We start from the raw sequence: 23,786 nt of genomic DNA, 5'->3' as shown, positions 1-23,786 counted from the left end.
CGGATAAATATTTCCAAAACTTTTGTTGCTTGCCGCTTTACCGCCACAACAATCGTCAGATTTAACTGACGCCTAAGATTTAAAACTTCCACATCAAGAACAACATAGTGAATAATTTTCTATTATACTTAACATTTAAATATTCTATAAAAAGAAATTCTTACCATAAATATTTTTATTTTTTGATTAAATCATTATTAAAATATTTTTTATAAATATAATTAATATTTAGTTAAAATATTATAAGTACAAAATATAACTCAAACGTATTCTGTATTTTTATTTAAATTTAAAATTTTCTATATTTTAAATATTTTTCAATACTAGAAGAAGAATTCAAAATTAAAAAATCAGAAAAATAGTATTATTATATATATATATATATATATATATTTAAAATGCCAAAATTATATTAATTTAAAATAGTTAGAAGCATAAATTATTTACTACTCTTTCTAATAAAAACAAATATATATTTTTTAAATTATGTCATTTGATTTTATTTAAAAAATTTAACGCAGATAAAATGAATTTGATTAAAAAAAAACTATTTTCTCGTAGTATTTTGAATTGTATATATTGAAGGATATATTTCTACAATTTATTTTGTTGAATAAAATTCTCTAAAAATTACTTTTGAAATCAAAAAAGACCCTCAATATTTTAATTACAATTTAATCATCACAATTAAAATTACTAATAAGTTGTTTTATGCTAATTAAATATTTCATTCTTTGAATTAATAGTAACTTAAAAAAAATTGGTGAAGTTATCGTTTTTATATGTTAATGTAGGGATGTTCAAAACCAAACCAACCCAATAGAAAACCGCAAATCAAACCAAATCGAAATCGAAAAAAACAAATTATTTAGAAAATCAATTTATTTTATTATTTTTAATTTTTATAATTTAAAGAATGAACTATGTAATTAGTATTAAATTTTTTACTTAGTAATCTTAAGTATATTGATATTAAAATATTGTATGTCATGTTTTGTTTTAAAATTTAGTACTGAACAACTTATTTACCCAAAATAAATTGTGAAAAAATATAATTATATAAAATGTGAGATAAAATGTTAAAATATGTTTTTTTTAAATTAAATATATAAGAGTTAATATTTTAAAAGTTAAATGACATAATTTTAAAACTAGAAGCATAAACTATTTACTTATCTTCCTAATATTAAAAATAAAAACAAAACAAAAAATAATAATTCTTCTTTTAATAAAACTAATTTATAATATTGTAACTTAATATTAAGTATGTTTTTAAAAAATATTTAATAATGATTTAATCAAAAAATAAAAATATTTATGGTAAGAACTTATTTTTATAGAAAATAATTCAGTATGTTGTTCGTGATATGGAAGTTTTAAATCTTAGGCGTAAATTAAATTCGCCGATTGATATTGATAGTTCTCGTTTCTCACAATAGATATTAGTTCTTACCGGATACGATATATATATATATATATATACACGGAGCATATCAAGTGAGAGCATTTTATAATGAGAGATGAGAGGAATGATTATCAACCATATATATATATATATATATATATATATATATATATATATATATATATATATATATATATATATATATATATATATATATATATATATATATATATATATATATATATATATATATATATATATTTTACATTACATTAAATATTTATAGATAAAAATATAAGTTAAAAATCGAACATCTCATCGAGTTTTTATGAAAAATGTCAGAGGAGGATTAAAATTGTTAGGATTTTTAAAATATAAAACTAATTTCGTGAATCGGATAAATAATTGATGATCATAACTATAATTTAGCCATTTTAATATTATATATACCATGATCGAATAGAAATAATTTATCCACATAACATAAATTAGAATATTTTTTGTTTTAAATCATAATATGAAAAAAAAATATTTTTTTTTTGAAAATATAATACTTTATTAATTTCAAAAATCTCAGTAAGTACAAGTGATCCTAACTGGATCCAGCCACTAAGGTATTCATCAAAGGACTAAAGGGACAAACAAAACAAAAAAGGAAACTATTACTCCTCAATTATTGAGATAGCTATATAATTTCTAATCTTCTTATTATACCAACCTCTATAAATCAATGTATCTATAATTTTCCGTCCCACTTTTGTGATATCAACAGTTTCACCAAAACTTTTGTTGTTTCTAATCCTCCACAGCTCATAAATTGTTTCTGATACCGCCATTTTGATGATAGCAGCCCTGGTCCTTTTCCCTTTAGTTTGGTGCACCAGCCATTTTTTCTCTTCATGCCAATCTTCAGGGACATGGTTAATTCTTGCCCACTGAAGGACTTCCATCCAAATTTTCTTCATGGTTTCACATTCAAAGAACAAATGGTTTAATGATTCTACCTTTGGACAGAAACAACAACTTGTATTGTCGGTCATACCAAATTTATACAATCTGTCTTTTGTTGCCAATCTTCCGTGACAAGCAAGCCAAAGAATAAAGTTGGTGCAGGGTCTCGCATTATTCCCGTACATAAGGTTTTTCCAATTCACTTTCTGTCCATAATCCTGCAGTTTCCTATACATTCTGCCCATGTTGAAATTGCTCTCTTTCATGATTCCTTCAAAATCTTCCATTTGTGTGAGATCATCCCTCTGACTTAGTATGGCCTTTACAATCCAAGAATCAGTTGTTTTACTCTAGATATCCATCAGATTACCGTTTTTAATATAATACGCTTGTATCCATTTTACCCAAAGAGAATATTCTTTGCCACTCAAGTTCCAAAGCAACCTCATTAAGTTGGTTTTATTCCAGATTTCAATGTCGATAACATTCAAACCACCATGGCTTCCACGCTACGGGTGCCTTGCGGCTACCCTTAAAGCCACCTGTCCAAAGAAATATTCGGCATATGCTTTCGATTTTTTGTAGGACATGTTTGGGGAAAGGAAAACAGTTCAGCCAGTAATTAGTCAACGCAAACGTAACACTATTAATAAGCTGCAATCTTCTCGCATAAGTAAGTAACCGCGCTGTCAAATGTTTTATCCTACAGACAATCTTGTCGATCAAAGGCGAATATTGGTGTGTATAAAGCTTCTTACCTGTCACGGGGACACCCAGGTGCTTAAAAGGGAGCTGTCCCTCTTGGAAGCCAGAGGTTGTGAGCATGTCTCTTTTTGTCTTTTCATCCACTCCAGCACAGTAAATACGACACTTTTGCGGATTCACCACCAAACCTATGGCTTTTGAAAATTTACCATACGCTGTCATCATCATTTCAACTGATTTTTTGTCTCCTCTAGAGAACATTAGAAGATCGTCCGCGAAGCATAAGTTTGTGATTTTCAATTTATCACATCTTGGATGATATTTGAATTCACTATTTCTTTGCATCTTACATAGGTATCTGTTAAGACACTCCATTACAATTACAAACAGCATAGACGATATAGAATCGCCTTGTCTAAGGCCTCTTCTAGCTTCCATTATATCAGTATGGTATCCATTAACATTAAATTTGTACGAAACAGTAGAAACCGCAGTCATGATCCAAGTAGTAAACTGACGAGGGCATCCTACCTCATTCAATATCTTTTCTAACGCATTCTAATCCACCGTATCATAAGCCTTTTGAATATCCATTTGCAGTAGACATCTTGGTGAGATACTTCGTCTTTCGTAGCCTTTGATTAACTTATAGGTGAGGAGAATATGATTGTGGATTTTTTGTACTTTAACAAAAGCCGCTTGGTTATGACCAACTATCACCTTTAGAACTCTGCTAAGCCGATTAGCTAACACTTTGGAAATGATTTTATAAAGAGTGCTGCAGCAGGCAATTGGTCGATAATCTGTAATATCTTTAGCACCACCGTGTTTTGGGATCAGCGTGACAATTGAGCAATTCACAGCCTTATATATTCGATTGTTGGTGAAGAAATCCTGAATTGCTTCAACCACATACTTTCTAATTATTTGCCAAGCTTTTTTGAAGAAGTATGCCCCAAATCCATCCAAACCGGGAGCCTTATCATTCCCAATGCCTTTTAGAGCAGTCACGATCTCGTCTTCCGTAACAGGCTCTACTAGCATCTCTTTCTGACTAGCGTTAAGCTGATTACCTTCCCGCATTGCACCAACGTCGATACCTTCCAGGCCCTGCGAATTTCTACCCATCAGGTTGTTGTAGAAAGCTAGCACTTCATTCTCTATCTCTTTTTGGGCTGTTACATAAGTTCCATCTTCCTTTTGAAGCTTGTTCATTATCTTGAATTGCTATCTCATTTTAATGGAGGCATGGAAATACTTATTGTTTCCATCGCTAAATCTCAACCATTCGATTTTCGCTCTTTGTCGCACCATGCTTTCTTCCTTTTCCTGCCAGCTAATCAGATTTTCAGAATAGTCTCTTACCTTGTCAATCTTTTCTGCATTCATTCTGTCACCTACTAGAGCAATTTGCGCATTGGACAAATTTTCTCTCGCTTGTGCGATCTTCCCGGGGATATCCGCCAGGGGTTGGCTCAACTTTCTAATGTGGGGTTGTAGTCTTTGTAATTTCTTCCAAACAACAAACATGGGCCTACCCTCCAATGGAATGTTCCAACTATTTTTGACAGTTTCCTGGAAATTATCCAAGTCTGCACTGCAGTTGATGAATTTAAAACTCTTTCCTGGCTTAGGCATCTGAACATGATCATTCAAGACAAGCATGGAATGATCAGATATGCTGGGAGTCATATTCATTAGCGTAGTATTTGCATTCTGATGTATCCAATCCGTGTTGCCTAATACACGATCGATCCTTGAGTATATGGCATTCTCCCCCTGTTTGTTCGACCACGTGAAATAATCTCCTTCGCTTTCTAACTCATACAACTCTGTTTTACTTGTTATCTCTACCAGATCTTTGTATTCAGTTTCCGTCACAGCGTTACCTCCAATCCTATCTTCAATCCTATCCACGGACTAGTTTGGTGTGCATAAATCTTCTCAATGTCCTGCCATAAAACCTTCCTTCGATTCAGTTGATTGTGTGCGTAAATTGCCGTCATCCAGAACAAAAATTCACTATTTGCATCATTAACTTTACAGTGAATCAATTAGTCTGTACTCTCCTTACATTCTACATTCCTTATACTGTTATCCCACTGGATCCATATTCTGCCGTTGTCATGCTTCGTATAGTTGTCCAGATAGTTTCCTCGTAGCTTCAGCTTGTTCCTAATCATAACAGCCTTTTTTTCCTTAACTCTAGTCTCAAGAAACACAGTTATTGCAGGGTGAAGTTTTAGGACACGGGAGCTAATTTCCCTATACTTACCCGCTTTATTCATCCCCTGAACGTTCCATGAAACGATCATGGGACATCCTCTAAGAACACTGAGGCTGAACCATCCCTTAGTGTTGCAAAGTAATTCCCATATTTATTCTTGGAATGATTCACTTTCAGATTCTTTCCATTGCTGTTGTCTTTGGCCTTTTCGTTGTCTCTTTTTCTGATTTCTGTCCAGCTTTTAGTGTCCTCCTCATCTGTCAGTTGACTGGCTATCAACTGAAGGATTGGTGCTGATTTTGGTTCTTCCTGTACAGCTAGTTGTTTTCCCTTCAAGGTTGATTTTTTAGTTTTATTGTGTTTATTACTATTATTATTATAGTTAACAGCTCACAAATAAGTTTTTTGATGAAAAATTTAAAGGAGAATGATTAAATATTATTTTTCATAATAACTACTAATAAATTCGTCATATGCACAAGATACGTTATTAGGTGAGATATGATTTTGGACTCGCATTTATTTGTAGGGTGTAATAAAAATAGGAAGTTAAAAAAAAAGAAAAACTTAAGGATAATGGTAAATTTAAGTTGAAATTAAATAGTTATCCAAGTAGAAGATGAAAGGTAAACAATATCAATATTTAGATCCGTTGTTTCATTTTTTTCATTTCATATATAATTTCCACGATATAATAAAATAAAATATATTAAAATTTTATTGACTCACTATACAAAGTTTTATTAACTAACTAGTACATGTTTGGATAAGTGACTTCAATTTTCCCATAATAAAGTTGGATCAGTAATAAAATTATTCACATTTATTAAAGTTTTATTGAATCACTACAAAATTTCGTTTATAACAACATTCTTTTTTTTCTTTAGTTTTTTCACATATTTAAAAAAATATCGATAAAAAAATATTACTTAATATTTAAACATGTAGTAAAGTTATTTCTGTTTTTAATAGTGTAAAACTATTTTATTTTATACTAAAAGATATAAAAAAAGATGCATTAGTTTTATATATAATTTTTTAATCAATAAAATACTTTGATTAATTCAAAACAAGCTGTACACGACAATCGCTAGGATCCAGCCCAACAAAATAAAAAAGGACAAAAAATAAAACAGAATCTAGCTATATATATATATATATATATATATATATATATATATATATATATATATATATATATATATATATAGTGCTTTTAAAATAATGATATCACATATTTTAGATTATTATGATTTAATCAACTCAGAATTGCCGTGTTTCAATGTTAACTTTACGGGAAAATGTTTTTTCGACTAGTAATACTTAACATGAGCATAAAAGAACGGATTGTGTACACATTTCACATTTGAAAGATGGAACCTTACAATGTTATTATTATAAATTTTAATGATAATGCTTACAATTTAAGGACAACAATTACAGTGACACGAGAAGTCATCGTGACATTTTCCAGTTGCATGAATATTTTTGCATTCCATCTTGCAAAATACTTTACAAATCAAAACCTCCCATTTACGGCAAAAATGAGGTCGATAGCGAAGACAATCATATGCCTCTGTCACCATCATCTGATTTCCTGCATTAAACAGTACAATTCAATAAAAAAATTAGTCAGTTAAAGAACCACCTACTCATAAATTTATTTGATAAAAAATCAAGTACCATAATTCATACCAAAATTTACAGAGAAAACAAGAAAAAGAATGGAAATACAAAAGAGGGTTTTTCATATTTTGGATTTTGAGAAACTATTCAACTTTCAAACATGAAAATGCACTTAGAAGTATATATATATATATATATATATATATATATATATATATATATATATATATATATATATATATATATATATATATATATATATATATATATATATATATATATATATATATATATATAATTTTATGGGACATTAAATAATTTAATAATATTTAGACTATATATATATTCTAAGTTTATAATATTTAGACATTAAATAATTTTATAAATATGGCACATACTTCTTTTATGGGATATTCTTTTTTGTTGAAATATTTTAATAATGAAATCACATGATTTTACAAAAATAAAATTCTCAATAATGATTTTATTAAAATTTGTTCAAAATAACCTCAAACTTTAATAGTTTTTTAGAATTTCAAAAAAAGCGTGACGATAAAAATAATTAAAATATTTAAATCATATTCGAATGAGAATATTTTAACGTATTTTTATATTTGATGTTTTTTTCTTTTTAAAATATAGTAATGCTATAAAAACATATAATTAAAAAATGTATTACAAAAACGTATATGTAACATAATTTTTTATTTCAAGTTTTTTCTAAGAAAAAATTATTTATTTTTCAAATATAGTTAATATTATTAAAATTAAATTAAAAAATATATAACAAATGAATTTTCAATGTTTTTTTAGATTTTTTTATAAAGTAAATAAATATTATTTAAACTCAATCACAATATTCATCATCTCTTTGACAAAATTTGTATTTTAAATCTATATATTGTTATTTATAGTTAAATTGTTAATTAATATTTGAAAATTTATTATTTATAAAAGGTTTAGCAAAAATATACAATATTTTAATCACATTTTTAAAATAAACTATTTAAAAAATTTATTTTATTTAAAATTATTTATTAACAAGTATGTTTTTAATTCTTTTTACCAAAAATATCTAATGGTATGACAATTATATTTTTTTAAAATATATAAATAACAAACATTCAATATAGGTTAGTTTTTTTAGTTTTATTGATGAAATCACGTGTAAGTATAGACAATAAATATCTATCAAAGTCATTTATCAAATCAAATGGCTAGCATTTAACCTTCTTATCTCTTATTTAAAAAGCACTCATACTTGATACATATAAGGATTAAATACTAACCACTGAATTTGATAAATGATCTTGATGAATATTTATTGTCTATGCTTGCATGTGATTTTATCAAGATCATTTATCAAATCTAATGATTACTCCCTCCGTTTTTTATTATAAGTCGTTTTAGACTTTTCACACAGATTAAGAAAAATAATAATTGTTGTATGAAAATGAGAAATTATGAAGATTTTTACAAAATTATCCTTCATTAATGACATGTGGAAGATAAATTTATATAATTGAAAGGAGAGAGAATAATAAATATTTAAGGATATAATAGGAAAAACAGCATTAATTATTCATTGGAATTGTAAAACGACTTATATTTAAATACAAAATATTTTTCCAAAACGACTTATAATAAAAAACGGAGGGAGTAATATTTAATCCTCTTATCTCTTATTTTAAAAGTTCTCCTCTAGGGATGGCAATGGGCAGGGTTTGGGCAGGGTACTATAGTACCGTCCCCATACCCGCAGTTTAAAAAAATCTCCGTACCCGAGCCCAAACCCGCTTGGGTATCAATATTCATGCCCATACCCGTACTCTGTGGGTACCTCAATACCCATACCCGTACCCGTTTACCCGCATTTATAGTAAAATTAAATCGTTTAATTAAAAAAATATTATATAATTTAAGTCTTTTTAACAATATTTAAAAAATTATGTATGTTATTGTTGAGTTAAAAAACAAATATACACTTTTATTAAAATGTGTAATGATTTAATAGCGATATATTTTTAAAAAAATTTAGAATCATGCATTTTTATATAATAATATAAATGACATTATAGAAATATGTAGTGTGGGTATGGGGCGGGTTAGGTAGTAAGGTACCCGTGTCCGCACTCATACCCGCATATTTTAATGGGTAGTTACCCGTGCCCGTACCCATTTTTATGAGTATTTACCCTACCCGATATGAGATTTTTTGTGGGTACCCAATGGGGATGGGCCAAATTATCATCCCTATTCTCCTCCTTGATACATTCCCCCCACATATATATATATATATATATATATATATATATATATATATATATATATATATATATATATATATATATATATATATATATATATATATATATATATATATATATATATATATATATATATATATATATATATATATATATATATATATAGTGTCGGGTGAGAACTGATATCTATTGTGAGAAACGAGAACTATCAATATCACTCGACAGATTTAATTGACGTTTAAGATTTAAAAATTCCATAACAAGAACAACATAGTGAATTATTTTCTATTAAGCTTAACATTTAAATATTCTATAAAAAGAAATTTTAACTTGATTAAGTCATTACTAAAATATTTTTTAGAAAAATACTTAATATTTAGTTAGAATATTATAATTACAAAATATAACTCAAACATATTTAGAATTTTTATTTAAAATTAAAGTCTTCTAAATTTTAAATATTTTTCAATACTAAAAGAAGAATTCAAAAATAAAAAAAAACGAAAAAATAGTAATTTTTTCTGATTTTTTACACTTTTTTATAACGCCAAAATTATATTAATTTTAAAACAGATAGATGCATAAATTATTTACTACTCTCTCTAGTGAAAACTTTTATTAAAAAAATATATCATTTGACTTTATTTTAAAAATTTAACTCTAAGAAAATTAATTTAATGGAAAAAATATTTTCTCGTTGTATTTTGAAATTTATATATATTTATTTTTTGAATAAATTGCTCAAAAATTACTTTTGAAATCAAACAAGACTCTCAATATTTTAATAACAAACAATTAAGATTACTAATAAAAAATTGAGTGAAGACTTATTTTAGTCTCTCACAAAAGTTAGACAATCCAAATTAGTCCCTAAAAAAAAAAACCCGATTTAATCTCTTTCAAAATTTAAACGGACCATATTAATCCTTATGTTAATATGTTTTTCAAACCAGTTTTTTTCATACTTTTAAACCGTGATTGGACAGCCACGTTGACTTTTAATTTTTATTTTTCATTTTTAAATACTAAACTAATTTTTAATTATCATTTTATTTTTAAACAATTATGAATTAATAGTATCAAAAAAGCCAAAATTATTTTTTATATGGAATTGAACCCAGGACTTTTATCCAATATCTTAAGTCTTTACCACTAGTCCAATGTACATTCATGACAAATAATTTCTCCTATACTTTTTAGTAATATTAAATGATTCTGAATTTAAAACAAAAAATTAAATTTTGTATGAATGGGGTCTTAAACGCAAGTCAGTTCAAGTTAAATGATAGTCACTTTACAACTAGACAAATTAATTTCTATTGTTAATATTATTCTTAATAATGAAAACGTAAGTTAATAATTTAGAACAAACATTTACTTATTTTAAATAACAAACAAATAAATATTTGTATAGTTGGAAAGTGATTATTATTTATCCGATTTAGATTTGAGATCTCATTGGTACAAATTTTATAATTTTTGTTTTAAATTCAAAAAAACTTAATATTTTTAGTGGCAAAAACATAAGATATTGTTTAAAACTCTTGGGTTTGATTCCTTATAAGAATTAATTTTGGCTTTTTGGATATTGTTAAATCAGAATTTTTAAAAAATAAAATAAAATTTATTAAATCAAAATTATTTAAAAATGAAATTAAAATTTATTAAATCAAAATTATTTATAAATGAAATTAAAATTTAAAATTAATTTAGTATTTAAAAAATAAAGTACAACGTGGCATTCTAGTCACGGTTTAAAAGTAGAAAAAACCAGTTTGAAAATGTATTAATAGAATGATTAATATGGCCCGGTTAAATTTTATAAGAGAATAAATCGGGTTCTTTTTATTGCGAGGAACTAATTTAGATCGTGTTATTTTTGTGAGGGACTAAAATGGATCTTTACTTAAAATTTTTTTAACACTAATTAAATATCTTATTCCTTGAATTAGCAATAACTTAAAGAAATCAAATAATTTGATTTTTTTATAAAAATAATTGGTATTTGATGAAGTTATAGTTTTTATATATCAATGTGAAGAAGTTATAGTTTTTAAAGAAATCAAATTATTTATGCTTAGTTGGATTTTATTAGAACAGTTAGAAGATAACATGCTTCACTGAAAATCAAATATAATAACTTATATTCCTTCTAAAATAAAAATAATATTTTAAAATTTTTTTTAAATAATTTTAAAGTCAAGCATATTTAGTATCATACAATGTGTATGATATTGTACATTTCAGACATTTTCATTGTAAGGAGTGAAAATATATAAATGAATGAAACAATGATAAAGACCTTAAGGCCATATATGTAAAAATTGTGATTATTTTAAAAGAATTATATAACCTATTGCGATTAGTAATTACTTTTGTTAGGCTTGAGTAGGGCTGTTTCGGTCCGGTCTGGTCCGGGTATTTGCTATCCCGAGAGTCGGACCGAAATAGTATCGGGTAAATCTGGACCGAACCGAAATAGTGATGGACTAATTTTTTGGACCGAAACCGGACCGTTACTTCGGATATCCGACAAAAGTGTCCAATAAATATCTAATATAGTATCCATTTTTGATATCGGATAAAAAATTACACATTCCCGATTCTCAGATTCTATGGACCAAATACAGCCCTCGGCTTGAGAATGGATTGAGTGCAGACAGGTTTAAACATTGCCAACTTCCTCTTTGCTTTCATATGTATCATTCTCGTTCGAGTCTCCATCATCTACCGAGGTAATTAATAAGGCTTAAATGAATTTTTCGTCCATGTAAGTTAGCGAGTTTTTGATTTTTCGTCCCCGTAAGTTTTTTTTTTGAGTCCCTATATTTCACTTTCGCGTTCGTTTTAGTCACTAAAATCAAAATCCGCAGGAAATTTCACAGGAAAATCCGCAGGTAACCTGCAGATTTTCCTGCGGATTTTGGCGTTAGGGACTAAACCTCAAGCAAAAAGTAAGATATAAGGACTAAAACAAAAAAAAAAACTTACAAGGACGAAAATAAAAAACTCGCAAACTTACAGAGACCAAAAGTGCATTTAAGCCTAATTAATAATCACTCCTCTTGTGTCTCCAACAAGAAATGAGTTTTACTGCTCCGCTCCATCCACCCACAAAAAAATGTACTTTCTTTTAAAATATATATTTCTTATAGGAGTAAAACATAATTATTAAACAAAATATTTGATTCTTTTAATAATATTTGATTATTTTTATTTAACTTTATATATTTTTAAAATTAAATAGTAATTCTAATAATTTTTCTATCTTATTATTAACAAAGTATAGTATGGTGGGCATAAATCTGAGATTTAGGAAAATGTAGAAATTGTGTACATTTTTAAAAGGTGGAACCTTGCAATGTAATTATTATAAAATTGTAATAATAGTGCTAACAATTTAAGGACAACAATTACAGTGACAAGAAAGGTCGTCATGACATTTTCCAGTTGCATGTATATTTTGGCATTCCGCCTTACAAAATACTTTGCAAAACCAAACCTCCCATTTAAAGCAAAAATCAGTCACGTAGCGATGACAAACTTTTGCCTCTGTCATCGTCATCTGATTTCCTGCAACTAATAGTACAATTCAATCAAACAAAAACTTGGTTAGTCAAGGAATCACCGGGTGTAAATGTATTTAATAAAACATCAAGTGTTATTTTATATACCAAAATTCATAGACACAACGAGAAAAAGAATGGAAAAACAAAAGATAGTTTTCATGTCTTGAATTTTCAGATTTTTTTCTTCAATTTTTAAAGATGAGAATGCACTTAGAAGTATATATATATATATATATATATATATATATATATATATATATATATATATATATATATATATATATATATATATATATATATATATATATATATATATATATATATATATATATATATATATATATATATATAAATAATTATTTTACTTTTTAATATTCTAATTATTAGATTTTAATTTTTTATTCATATAAAGTTTCAAAGTTTACTTTTATGACAAAATCACACATATTTTTTAAAAACTTTTTTTTTTAATAAGCAATTGATTATAAGATAAAATATAATCAATTTGATTTCGTCAGTAGACTGCCCATTGATAGTGAATTCATAAGAAACATTAGTGACTGCAACCATGATCCAATTACTAAACTCTCTAGGCATACCAATCTCATGCAAGACTTGCTCCAAAGCTTGCCACTCAACCATATCATATGCTTTTTGGAGATCAAGCTGAATCATACATCTAGGTGTCCCACCCTTCCTAGTATAGCCTCTCATCAGCTCAAATGCCATAAGTAATTAAAATTAAAAAAGATAAAATATAAAAAAAGATTAATTTGATATTAAATTAAAAAATATTAATAAATAATTTTATAAAAATATGTATGATTTCGTCATAAAGGTAAACTTTGAAACTTTATATAATATAAAAAATTAAAATTTAGTAATTGGAATATTTAAAAGTAAAATAATTATTAAAATTTTAAAAATATGAATACTAATTTTTATTATTTTATCAAGAAAATATCACTTTATCTCCTGTAATATAGGCGAAATTCGCTTTATCCCCTTGTAAATTTTTTTGAATTATCACTTATAATATTATTTTATTTGGATTCCCCCCTAAGCGTGCAAATAAAACACTGAATTTGAGGGAGTAAATAATTTTTTTTTACAGGGGATAACTTGTGTAATTAGAGGGTAAAAAACATATATTTTAACATCTCAAGGGGTGATCAAAAAATCGTTACAGGAAAAAAGCAAATTTTGCCTATATTACATAAGATTTTATATATTTAACCTTTTTATCAAATTTAATATGTTTTCTGTAGTTTTGTTTATTTAATATATCTAATAGAATTCATGATTTTTTTAAAAAATATTGAAGTTAATAATAACTTATAATAACTAAGTGATTGAGCTCGAGTTGTAATCGAGTTCATTTTAAGGAAGAAGATTTAGAGAATACTTAATTCGATTCCTATAGTATCTTCTTCCCCTAGGAATTAGAACGTATAAAGAAAAAAAAACACTTTACTAAATAATAATATCTTATTACAAGTTTCACTTTTTTAATTAAAATTATACTTTACTCATTTAAAGTAAATAATAAAACTGATATATTTTATTTAGTGGTTGAAATGACACTACAAATGTGTATAAAAAATAACAAGTATATAAGAATATAATTGTGAAATAAAAATAATTTTAAAATATATAAAATGAAATTAGTTTAAAAATATTTTTAAAATTTATCAATATTATTATCACTTTATGAACTCATTACTCATAATTTTAAATATTCTATATAGCTAGAATATAATTTTTATTCTATTTTAAAATCCAATAAAATGTTGTAGTTTTATTTAAGCGAATATAGAATGATTTATTTATATAAAAAATGACAACAGGATTGTAAAGTTTATTCAAAATTTAGAGGAAACAAATTTAAAAAAAAAACATTTGTTTTAAAAAAATTATTTCTATAAGAAATATTAATAAGCATCACCTTAGTCAAGAAATATATTTGATTTAATAAAATACCTTTAACTTTTAGTAATAAAAAAATTTCATTATAAACTAATTTTACTATATTTTATTATTTATTTAAATAAATTATATTCTCTTTACTTATAATAAACTGCTAAATTTGATAAGTTTTAAAATAGAGTATAAAGTAATATTTAAAAAAATTATATAAAAAGGGAAAAATATTCAAATAATAAGTGCATAACAATTAGGTTGTAAAATGAAAAAATAAATAAAGTGTATAATGATATTGATAAATTTTCTACCATTTTAAAATAAATTTTATTTAACATCTTTTTAAAATTACTTTAATTTCACAACTAAATTTTTATATACTCGTTATTTATTTATTTATTTATTTCATGTATTTTTTATACATACTTTGTGTTGTAAATTATTAACAATAATTAATAATATGAGTGTACCAAAATGACAAGAAAATATGTTAGTGAATTTGAATTTTGAATTTGAAAGTTGACAACACTTCATGAAGTGTTGCAGAATGAAAACATACAATTCTCGGTAAATGTTGCAGTAGGCTAAGCATTGCAACTTTTGGAAAAAGAAATTGTTTCACTAATGGTCGCTACGTTATGAAACAATACTAAAGTGGCCTATAAAAATCTCATTTTGGATTCAGAAATTCACAGCAAAAAATGTACATCTGATAAGCTTATAATCTTCACTAAAACTCCAGACACTCTTCGTTACATCTGAGTTTTCGCCGGTCTTACGCAAATTCGATAAAAGACTGAATTGTCCTGGATATTCATATGTTTCAACTCTAAGACATATTGAGAGTATTTGAATTGATTTTTCAAACACTTTGAGTGTTACTTCATACTCTAATTTAAAAAAAATTGGAGTGAAAGTAAACTTTTTATTCCAAAACAAGGTAAGTACAACTACAGCTGTTAAAATGGACTACCCGGCCCTAACGAGTCCTGAGCTTTTTAGGGCTGGGCCAAAAAGGTCTTGTGTAATATGGACTCGAGAATTACTACTTGAGCCCGGTCCTAGATGGGCTTCAGGCTACCCGGCCCTAAATGGGCTTTTTTATTTAATAAAATTAAAATAAAAACTCCATAATATTTATTATAAATTAAATTAAAAATTATATTATTTTAAACATAATATATTTTTAAGTACTATATATTATCTCTTATAAATACTATGATGTGTTTCTAAATACAATATATATCTAAATTGTATAAAATAATACTTGAATAGTTAACATAAGAGAAAAACTAATATAATACGATGAAATAATTTTGATTATATTATACTATATTTGTAAGAGTCCTATGCAACTGACATCTCATTACATGCTGAAAAATAAGATTTGGATCACCTTTGGTTAGAGAGAACACTATCTCATTTCTCTACTGCCATATAGCATAAATGATCTCTGCAATAGCTATATTCCAGAGCCTTCTTTTTCAACCTTTCTTATTTGATTCTAGAACTATCCACTCCCTTTCTTGATCCCACTTAAGGGGAGTTCTGAAGTAGCCGATCCAAAGTAGAATATCCATCCAAACATTTGTGATTTGACATTTAAAAAACAAATGATTTAGACTCTCTGGTTCAGCACAGAAACTACAACATCCATCACTAATGATGCTGAATCTAGTGAGCCTATAACATCCATCACTAGTGATGCCAGTTCTAGTGAGCCTATCTTTAGTTGGGAGGCTGCCCATATAAGTCATCCACAACACAAACACAACCCTAGGTCTAGTAGAGTTTTTAAACATGATTTCCTTCCAACTAACTGGTACTTTATTACCCCTCAATTCCTTGTACATCTTGGCAGTTCTGTATGTACCGTTCTAGATAGCTTGCTTCCAATATTTGATATTATTCACCTCCTCTTTTCACTTTAGAACTTTCTTGACCATCCAAGAACACGTTTCAGACATTTCCTACGTCATAATGTGCCTTCCTCGTGTGTAGTATGCATCGATTCAGTTAATCTAGAGTTTGTCAGCCTTGTTGTGGATGTTCCACAATAATTTAATCATAATAACTTGATTCCAACTCATCAAGGATACTTATTTAATCCTCCGGCTGTATTGGGGTTACATACCTTATCCCAAGCTATAAGAGCCTTCTTACTACCTCCACTTTTTCCAATCCAAAGAAATTATGGCAAATTGATTCAATTTGCTTGATCACTTTCTTTGGCATAGGAAACACCTGCATCCAGAAAGAGGTCATAGCAAACAAAATACTACGAATTAATTGGTGCCTTCCTGCATAATTTAGTAGTTTGGCAATCCAATATTGCACCTTTGACACAATTTTATCAATGATGGGTTGGCATTGTTGTATGTTCATTCTTCTACTTAGAGCTGTCAAAATGGGCCGAAGCCCATGGGCCGGCTCATTTGGCCCGAAAAATTTTAGGGCCTGGGCCTCATTTTTCGAGCCCATTTACATCCGGGCCTTTTTTAGCCCGGCCCTAAAAAGCCCTAAAAAATATGGGCCGGCCCGTATGGGCCATGGGTAGCCCACCGGCCCGAAAAAATTAAATATTTTTTATATAATTAAAATTTATCCTTTCCTAATTATAATTATTATAAAAATTTATAACATTTTCTTGTTATAATTATCATAAAATTATAATTGTCATGAATATTTATAACTTAAAATTTGTTGGAACAAGTTATTTAATTATTTGTCCTACATTATATAATTTGTGATGTATTTTGGATAGTTTAAATTAAGTTAATGTGTTGTTTTACATTTTAATTATTAACTTATATGGATTATTTCGAAATTATAATTTTGGATATAAAATTTAATATATATATATATATATATATATATATATATATATATATATATATATATATATATATATATATATATATATATATATATATATATATATATATATATATATATATATATATATATGAGGAGGGATCAAATTACACCAATAAATTACACCAACTATTACACTCCTTTTAAGTCATTGATTTGAATTTAATCTAACGGTTAGAAACTCACATAATTCTTACTAAAGATAACTTCCTCCACTTTTGGTAATAAAATAAAAACATGATTCTTTCTAATATTTTTAAAAAAACACATAATTCTAAAATATGATTCTTAATAAAAATAGTTTATTTTTATTTAAAAACAAATTTTGATTTTTTTTTCAATTTCCATTAAACATAAATACCACATGAGTTTACTCTTAAAAGATATATTTTATTATTATTAATATTATTATTTATAATTAGTTTAAGTAACACTGTAAAAAAAAAATCAACTATAAACAATACTATCTAAATTTTAATTTTTAAATAAATTGCTCATTGTTTCCTTCAATTTTATTTAGATTTAGCTATTTCTATTCACTTAAATCAAAGAATAATTTTTAATGTACATTTTATAAGTATTTGTATATATATTTTTTGAATAAATATTATAGAGTGATAATAGTACTAGCACTACATTATAATTTAATGGTTCTTGAATCTTAGTATAAAAATAGTTTTTAGTTATTTTTTAAAAAAATTATTTTATTTTATTTCTTTATTTGCAATTAAATTATTTTGTACTTAGTATTTATTCCTAAAAGTTTTTTAAATTTTTTTCTGTGCAATTGAAATAAAATTTCACACATTATTTAAATAATATTAATTTTATTATTTAATTTAATTTTATTATTTAATTTAATTTTATTATTTAATTTAATTTAATTTTAATTTCATACAATTTAATGTATAAACTTAAATTAACATATTTTTAAATAATGTATTAACTTAAATTAAATTTTATAAACTTAAATTAAATGATAACTAATATATTTTCATATAATGTATGAAATTGTATTTAAATTGTGCATAATTTTTTTAATTTTTTTTTTAATAATAAATTGTTTAATTGCAAATAAAAAATAAAATGAAATGACATTTATTTAAAATAAGAAAAAAAATTATTTTTTACTAAGATTCATGAAGCATCATAATTATAATATCATTCTAGTATTCTTATTTCTCTTTAATATTTATTCAAACAAAATATATATACAAATACTTACAAAATGAATAACTTAAATGAGTAGAATAAAACTAAATTTAAAAAATATTGAAAAATAAAATGAGAAATTTGTTCAAAAATTAAAAGAACTAATTTAAAATTAAAATTCAAATAGCACTATTAATGGATGAAAAAAAAATTGTGTAGTGTCACTTAAACTAATTATAAATAATAATAATAATAATAATAATAATAATAATAATAATAATAATAATAATAATAATAATAAAATTCATTTTTTAAGAGTAGCTAGACTCGTGTGTTATTTATTTTTAAAGAAAATTGAAAAATAAAAAATTATTTATAAATAAGAGAGAACACACTTCATCGTCCACCTCCGAACCAAAAACAAACTCGTTATTCATAGTCTAATGGATTGGTTGCTGTGATGGAAGGGTTATTTCAATGGTTCGATAAATAATGCTGGCTTTTTTGTAAAGTCATATATTATTTATTATAACCTTTTAATTTTATGTTAGTATAAATTTTTGTTATAATTTAAATATTATAAGTTTATCATATTAATTTGTTTATTATCAAATTTTTACGATGAAATCAAATTTATTATCATTTGTTCTTTGATTTATTTTTTTTTTATTATAGAAATAGATTTTTTTATCAGCCACGTAAACTTGTGTATTAGGTTTAGGATCTGGTTTAGGCCTACTCCTACTTTTTTTAGTCATATGACTTGGTTTTACACAATTGAAGTAAGAGAAAATACCACTTTCATTTCTTTGAGATGAGGGTTGTTGCCTATAACATGGACCAATTAAGGCCTTTAAAAAATTCTCATTCTTAAATGAGTTAATCATATTGCAATTTTGAATTCTTTAATGATTTGGAGATGATTTTTTATCTGCATTAAAAATTTTGTTGTTGTTAGAAACATCAAGACTTCATATTTTTGATCTTGTCTCCTAAATTCTTCTTCATTTTAAAGACGAGTAAAAAGTCAGTTTTTTTTGTTAAGAGTCCATTTTTTCCCCGGGTCTCTGCGTAGTAATAAAACTTAATAATTAAACTAAATATTTGATAGTTTTAATAAATATTAATAATACTTGACTATTTTTAATTATTTTATATTTTTAAGAAAATGAATAGCAATTCTAATAATTTTGCTATCTTAACATTAAAAGAAATAAACGAATAGAAAAATTATTAAAAATAAATTTAATTTTTCGAGTGGGGAAAAGGGTATATGTGGCGCGAATACTAGTGTCATCCGCCTCCTTTCACGTCATTAAGATTGGGTTTTTTAGCATCCATGTACATCTCCTGCAGAGGCAAATCTAGACATCACATTTTTGTATGGTTAAATATAAATGAAATTATATTAAAAATAAGAAATAATGTTTTTTTTAAAATATGTATATAATGAAAAACCGTCAGATACAAGAGACTAGAAAATATAAAAGTGAAGGAGAAACTTGTGAGGTGGTGACAATATTTTAAAGGCTAGATTACACCGACCAGTCAAATCGGAAATTGAAATATCACCGGTCTATTAATTTAGTGAGAGCCAACCAGAATCGACCAAAACTAATAAAAATTGACGAATCGAGGATTTTGGAAAACCGACAAGTTAAACATTTTTTTCTCTTAGACAAAACAATGTTGTTTTGTTAATTTTCTTAAAGAATATAATTAAAATATAAGTAGATTTTGGTCAAAATTTATTTGGAACAATTTTCCCTCTTTAGAATTGAATTTATTAAACACTTCATTTATTTTGTTATTTAGTTTATGTTGCAATTAAACTTTATTCAAAATTTATTTAGATTTGTATTTTATTCTATTTTATTGTGTGTGATGATTTTCTTTTTAATTTAAAGAATGAATTTGTAAAATAATGATATTTTGAAATTTGGTAATTGTCGTGCTTTTTTTAGAGATTGAATTATATGATTTGACTTATTTAATAACTATATAGTGTTGTTAAATAGACCAATTTATTCAATTGAATTGTCTAGTTTAATTCAATTTAGTTATGCAATTCGATAAAAAACTCAGTAATTTGACCAATAAACCTATAACCCACCCTCATTGAATTGATGATCGATTCAATTTTTAAAATATATATATATATATATATATATATATATATATATATATATATATATATATATATATATATATATATATATATATATATAAAATTGGTGTAACTATAGTCACAGTAACGTAGATCCGCCCATAATTTCCTGTAACATTTGTTTTTCTCATTAGATTTAAGGCGAAGATGGATCAGTTCGGTCGGGTTGAATTTTTTTACCAAGCCTACCTATTCTAAATTGTTATGATTTATCAAACTAAGAATAAGGAATTTCAAACTTTCAATATTGTTAACTTTGGAGGAAAATGTCTTTCCTACTAGTAGTCATCATCATGAGAATAAATCTGAGATTTAGGAAAATGTAGAAATTGTGACTTTTTTTGAAAGGTGGAACCTTGCAATGTTCTTATTTCTTATTATAAACTTGTAATAATAGTGCTAACAATTTAAGGACAACAATTACAATGACAAGAAAGGTCGGCATGACATTTTCCAGTTGCATGTATATTTTTGCATTCCGTCGTACAATATAGTTTGCAAAACAAAACCTCCCATTTAAAGCAAAAATCAGTCACGTAGATAAGACAATCTTTTGCCTCTGTCATCACCATCTGATTTCCTGCAACAAAAATTACAATTCAATCAAACAAAAACTTGGTTAGTCAAAGAACCACCGGGTCATTAATTTATTTAATAAAAAATAAAGTAATATTTTATATACCAAAATTCATAGACACGACGAGAAAAAGAATGGAAAAACAAAAGATGGTTTTCATGTTTTGGATTTTGAGAATTTTTTCAATTTTTAAAGATGAGAATGCACTAAGAGTATATATATATATATATATATATATATATATATATATATATATATATATATATATATATATATATATATATATATATATATATATATATATATTATACTATTAGAATGTCATTTTTAGATGAGAACATAAGAATGATTCTGAACTATTAGATTTTCAAATAAATTATGGAGATTATGCGTATTTTTTTCTCTCTCCTCCATTCTTAAAATAAATAATGGAGAAGAGAGAAAAAAAGACACATAATCTCCACAATTTAATTTAAAATTTAATGGTTCAAAATCATTTTTATGTTCTCACGTAAAATACATTCTCATAGTATATTCTCTATCTATAATATTATACAAGAGTGAGAGGAAGAGATAACAACTGTTTGATTAAAATAAATATTTAAGATTGAATATATCGTCATGTGATTTTTTTTCTCAACTGAAAACAGTTTAGAAAAAAGAAAATCACGTGAATATTTTAAACGAAAGTCATATTATAATGTAAAAAAATCCTCCTATTATTATACTTACCATTATTAATATGAAAGTCATCTTTATTAATAATTATTATTATTATTCAAAAAAATTATCTTATTATTATACAATATACGTACTATTAACAAATAAAAATATGACTTTATAATATAAATTAAAATGATTATTAATTTAAAACATAAACTTATAAATCATATTTAATTGAAAAAAATTTGGTTTGGCCCCTCCTTTTTTTATTTTGTAACTCCTCTTTTCTTTGTTATATAATATTTGTCTTTTATAAAAAACATTAACTTTTAAATTGAAAATAAATAAGGGTAAATTATATGAGATAGTGAGAATCGGTAAATTACATAAAAATGGGAATTGATGAGAAGGTTGAGATTAAACGTGCATGCCAAAAATTCAAATTAAATGGGCAATTATGGTGGAAAGAAAAAATATATATTTTAATCACAACTTTAAATTTAAATAATAGTTATTATTAAATGATCGCATTCTCATATAATTTATGCATTCTCACTTAATATATTAAATTATAACAAAAGAGTTATACTCGTTCAATAATTTTAGATCGGATAATTAGAGCCGGTGAAGAGCATGTACAATGGCACATGACCTCTCAATTAATGAGGTCTTTTTTTTTTTTACTGTTATTTATTATTTAAAAAAACTTAAGGAATATAGTAATACATATTAAAAATTATATTATATATGCTTAATATGGTTTGTTATCTAAAGTTTTTTACTCATTTCTCATTATGACAACTCTCTAAATGATATTAGATTGCATATTATTTTTTGAAAACAAATAATAACAAATAATAATAAATAGTAACTTAGAACAATATGAAGACGTGTGACAAAATTGTTGATGATAATCATTCATCAATGAACAGGATTTTTTAAGGAAAGCTATTAAACATATATTACTCAACAACACTCTTTATCGTAAAATTAAAACAGGAGTTAAACAAATTAAACTCAATAAATTAAGATACGTTAAACAAATTTGTGGCCAACCTTAAATTTTGAGAGACATCAAATTTTGGAAGGTCAAATTTTTTTTATTAATAATAATAATAAAACATAAAAGAATGTTAGAATTAAAACTCAATAAATAAAAATATTTTTTGAAAAAAATCCAATACATACCAAAAATGGAATTGATTAAAAGTCATAATAAATATAATTAAAAATATTTTGATTAAAAATATTTTTTTGAAAAAAATCCAATACATACCAAAAATGGAGTTGATTAAAAGTCAAAATAATTATATAATTAAATTTATTATAACTGTATTTTTTGTTTATAGTTCAGACCCCCTTTTAAAAATAGAACGGGGCCTCCGAATTGATTGGGCCGACCCTGTGGATAATTATATTTTTAAATTATAAAATATATTATCATACTTATAAAGTTTGTGATATTATATTAACTTGACGAATATAACTTTAGCTATAATGAGAACTGAAAACTTTTAATAATAACCATTGGATTTAACTTAATGACTCAGAATTATTTATGTTTTAAAATATTTAATTAATGATTAAATGAACCAGATATTTATGTAATATAAATTTAAAATATGAGATAAATTTGAGTCATTAATTTAAATTAAATAATTATTATTAAAAATTCTCGGTTCT

The 23,786-nt window shown here is 25.3% G+C and overlaps 2 protein-coding genes across 2 annotated transcripts; both read right to left on the bottom strand.

Annotated features, from left to right (window-relative positions):
• Positions 1-2,067: 2,067 nt before the first annotated feature.
• Positions 2,068-2,643, bottom strand: LOC131598566 (uncharacterized). The gene has a single exon (XM_058871152.1). The coding sequence runs from the start codon at positions 2,641-2,643 to the stop codon at positions 2,068-2,070; it is 576 nt and encodes a 191-aa protein (XP_058727135.1).
• Positions 2,644-2,827: 184 nt separating this feature from the next.
• On the bottom strand, positions 2,828-3,559 carry LOC131598565 (uncharacterized). The gene has a single exon (XM_058871151.1). It carries the CDS (start codon positions 3,557-3,559, stop codon positions 2,828-2,830), a length of 732 nt encoding a protein of 243 aa, XP_058727134.1.
• Between the last annotated feature and the right edge of the window lie 20,227 nt (positions 3,560-23,786).

This window comes from Vicia villosa, linkage group LG4 (assembly GCF_029867415.1).
Source record: "Vicia villosa cultivar HV-30 ecotype Madison, WI linkage group LG4, Vvil1.0, whole genome shotgun sequence".
NCBI classification, from domain to species: Eukaryota; Viridiplantae; Streptophyta; class Magnoliopsida; order Fabales; family Fabaceae; genus Vicia; species Vicia villosa.
Note: the sequence above shows the minus strand (reverse complement) of the source record. Positions and strands in the feature narration are given on the sequence as shown.

Bases quoted from the DNA above. Each gene is read 5' to 3' on its own strand.
- LOC131598566 (XM_058871152.1), bottom strand. From the start codon at position 2,643: ATGGAAGATTTTGAAGGAATCATGAAAGAGAGCAATTTCAACATGGGC.
- LOC131598565 (XM_058871151.1), bottom strand. From the start codon at position 3,559: ATGACTGCGGTTTCTACTGTTTCGTACAAATTTAATGTTAATGGATAC.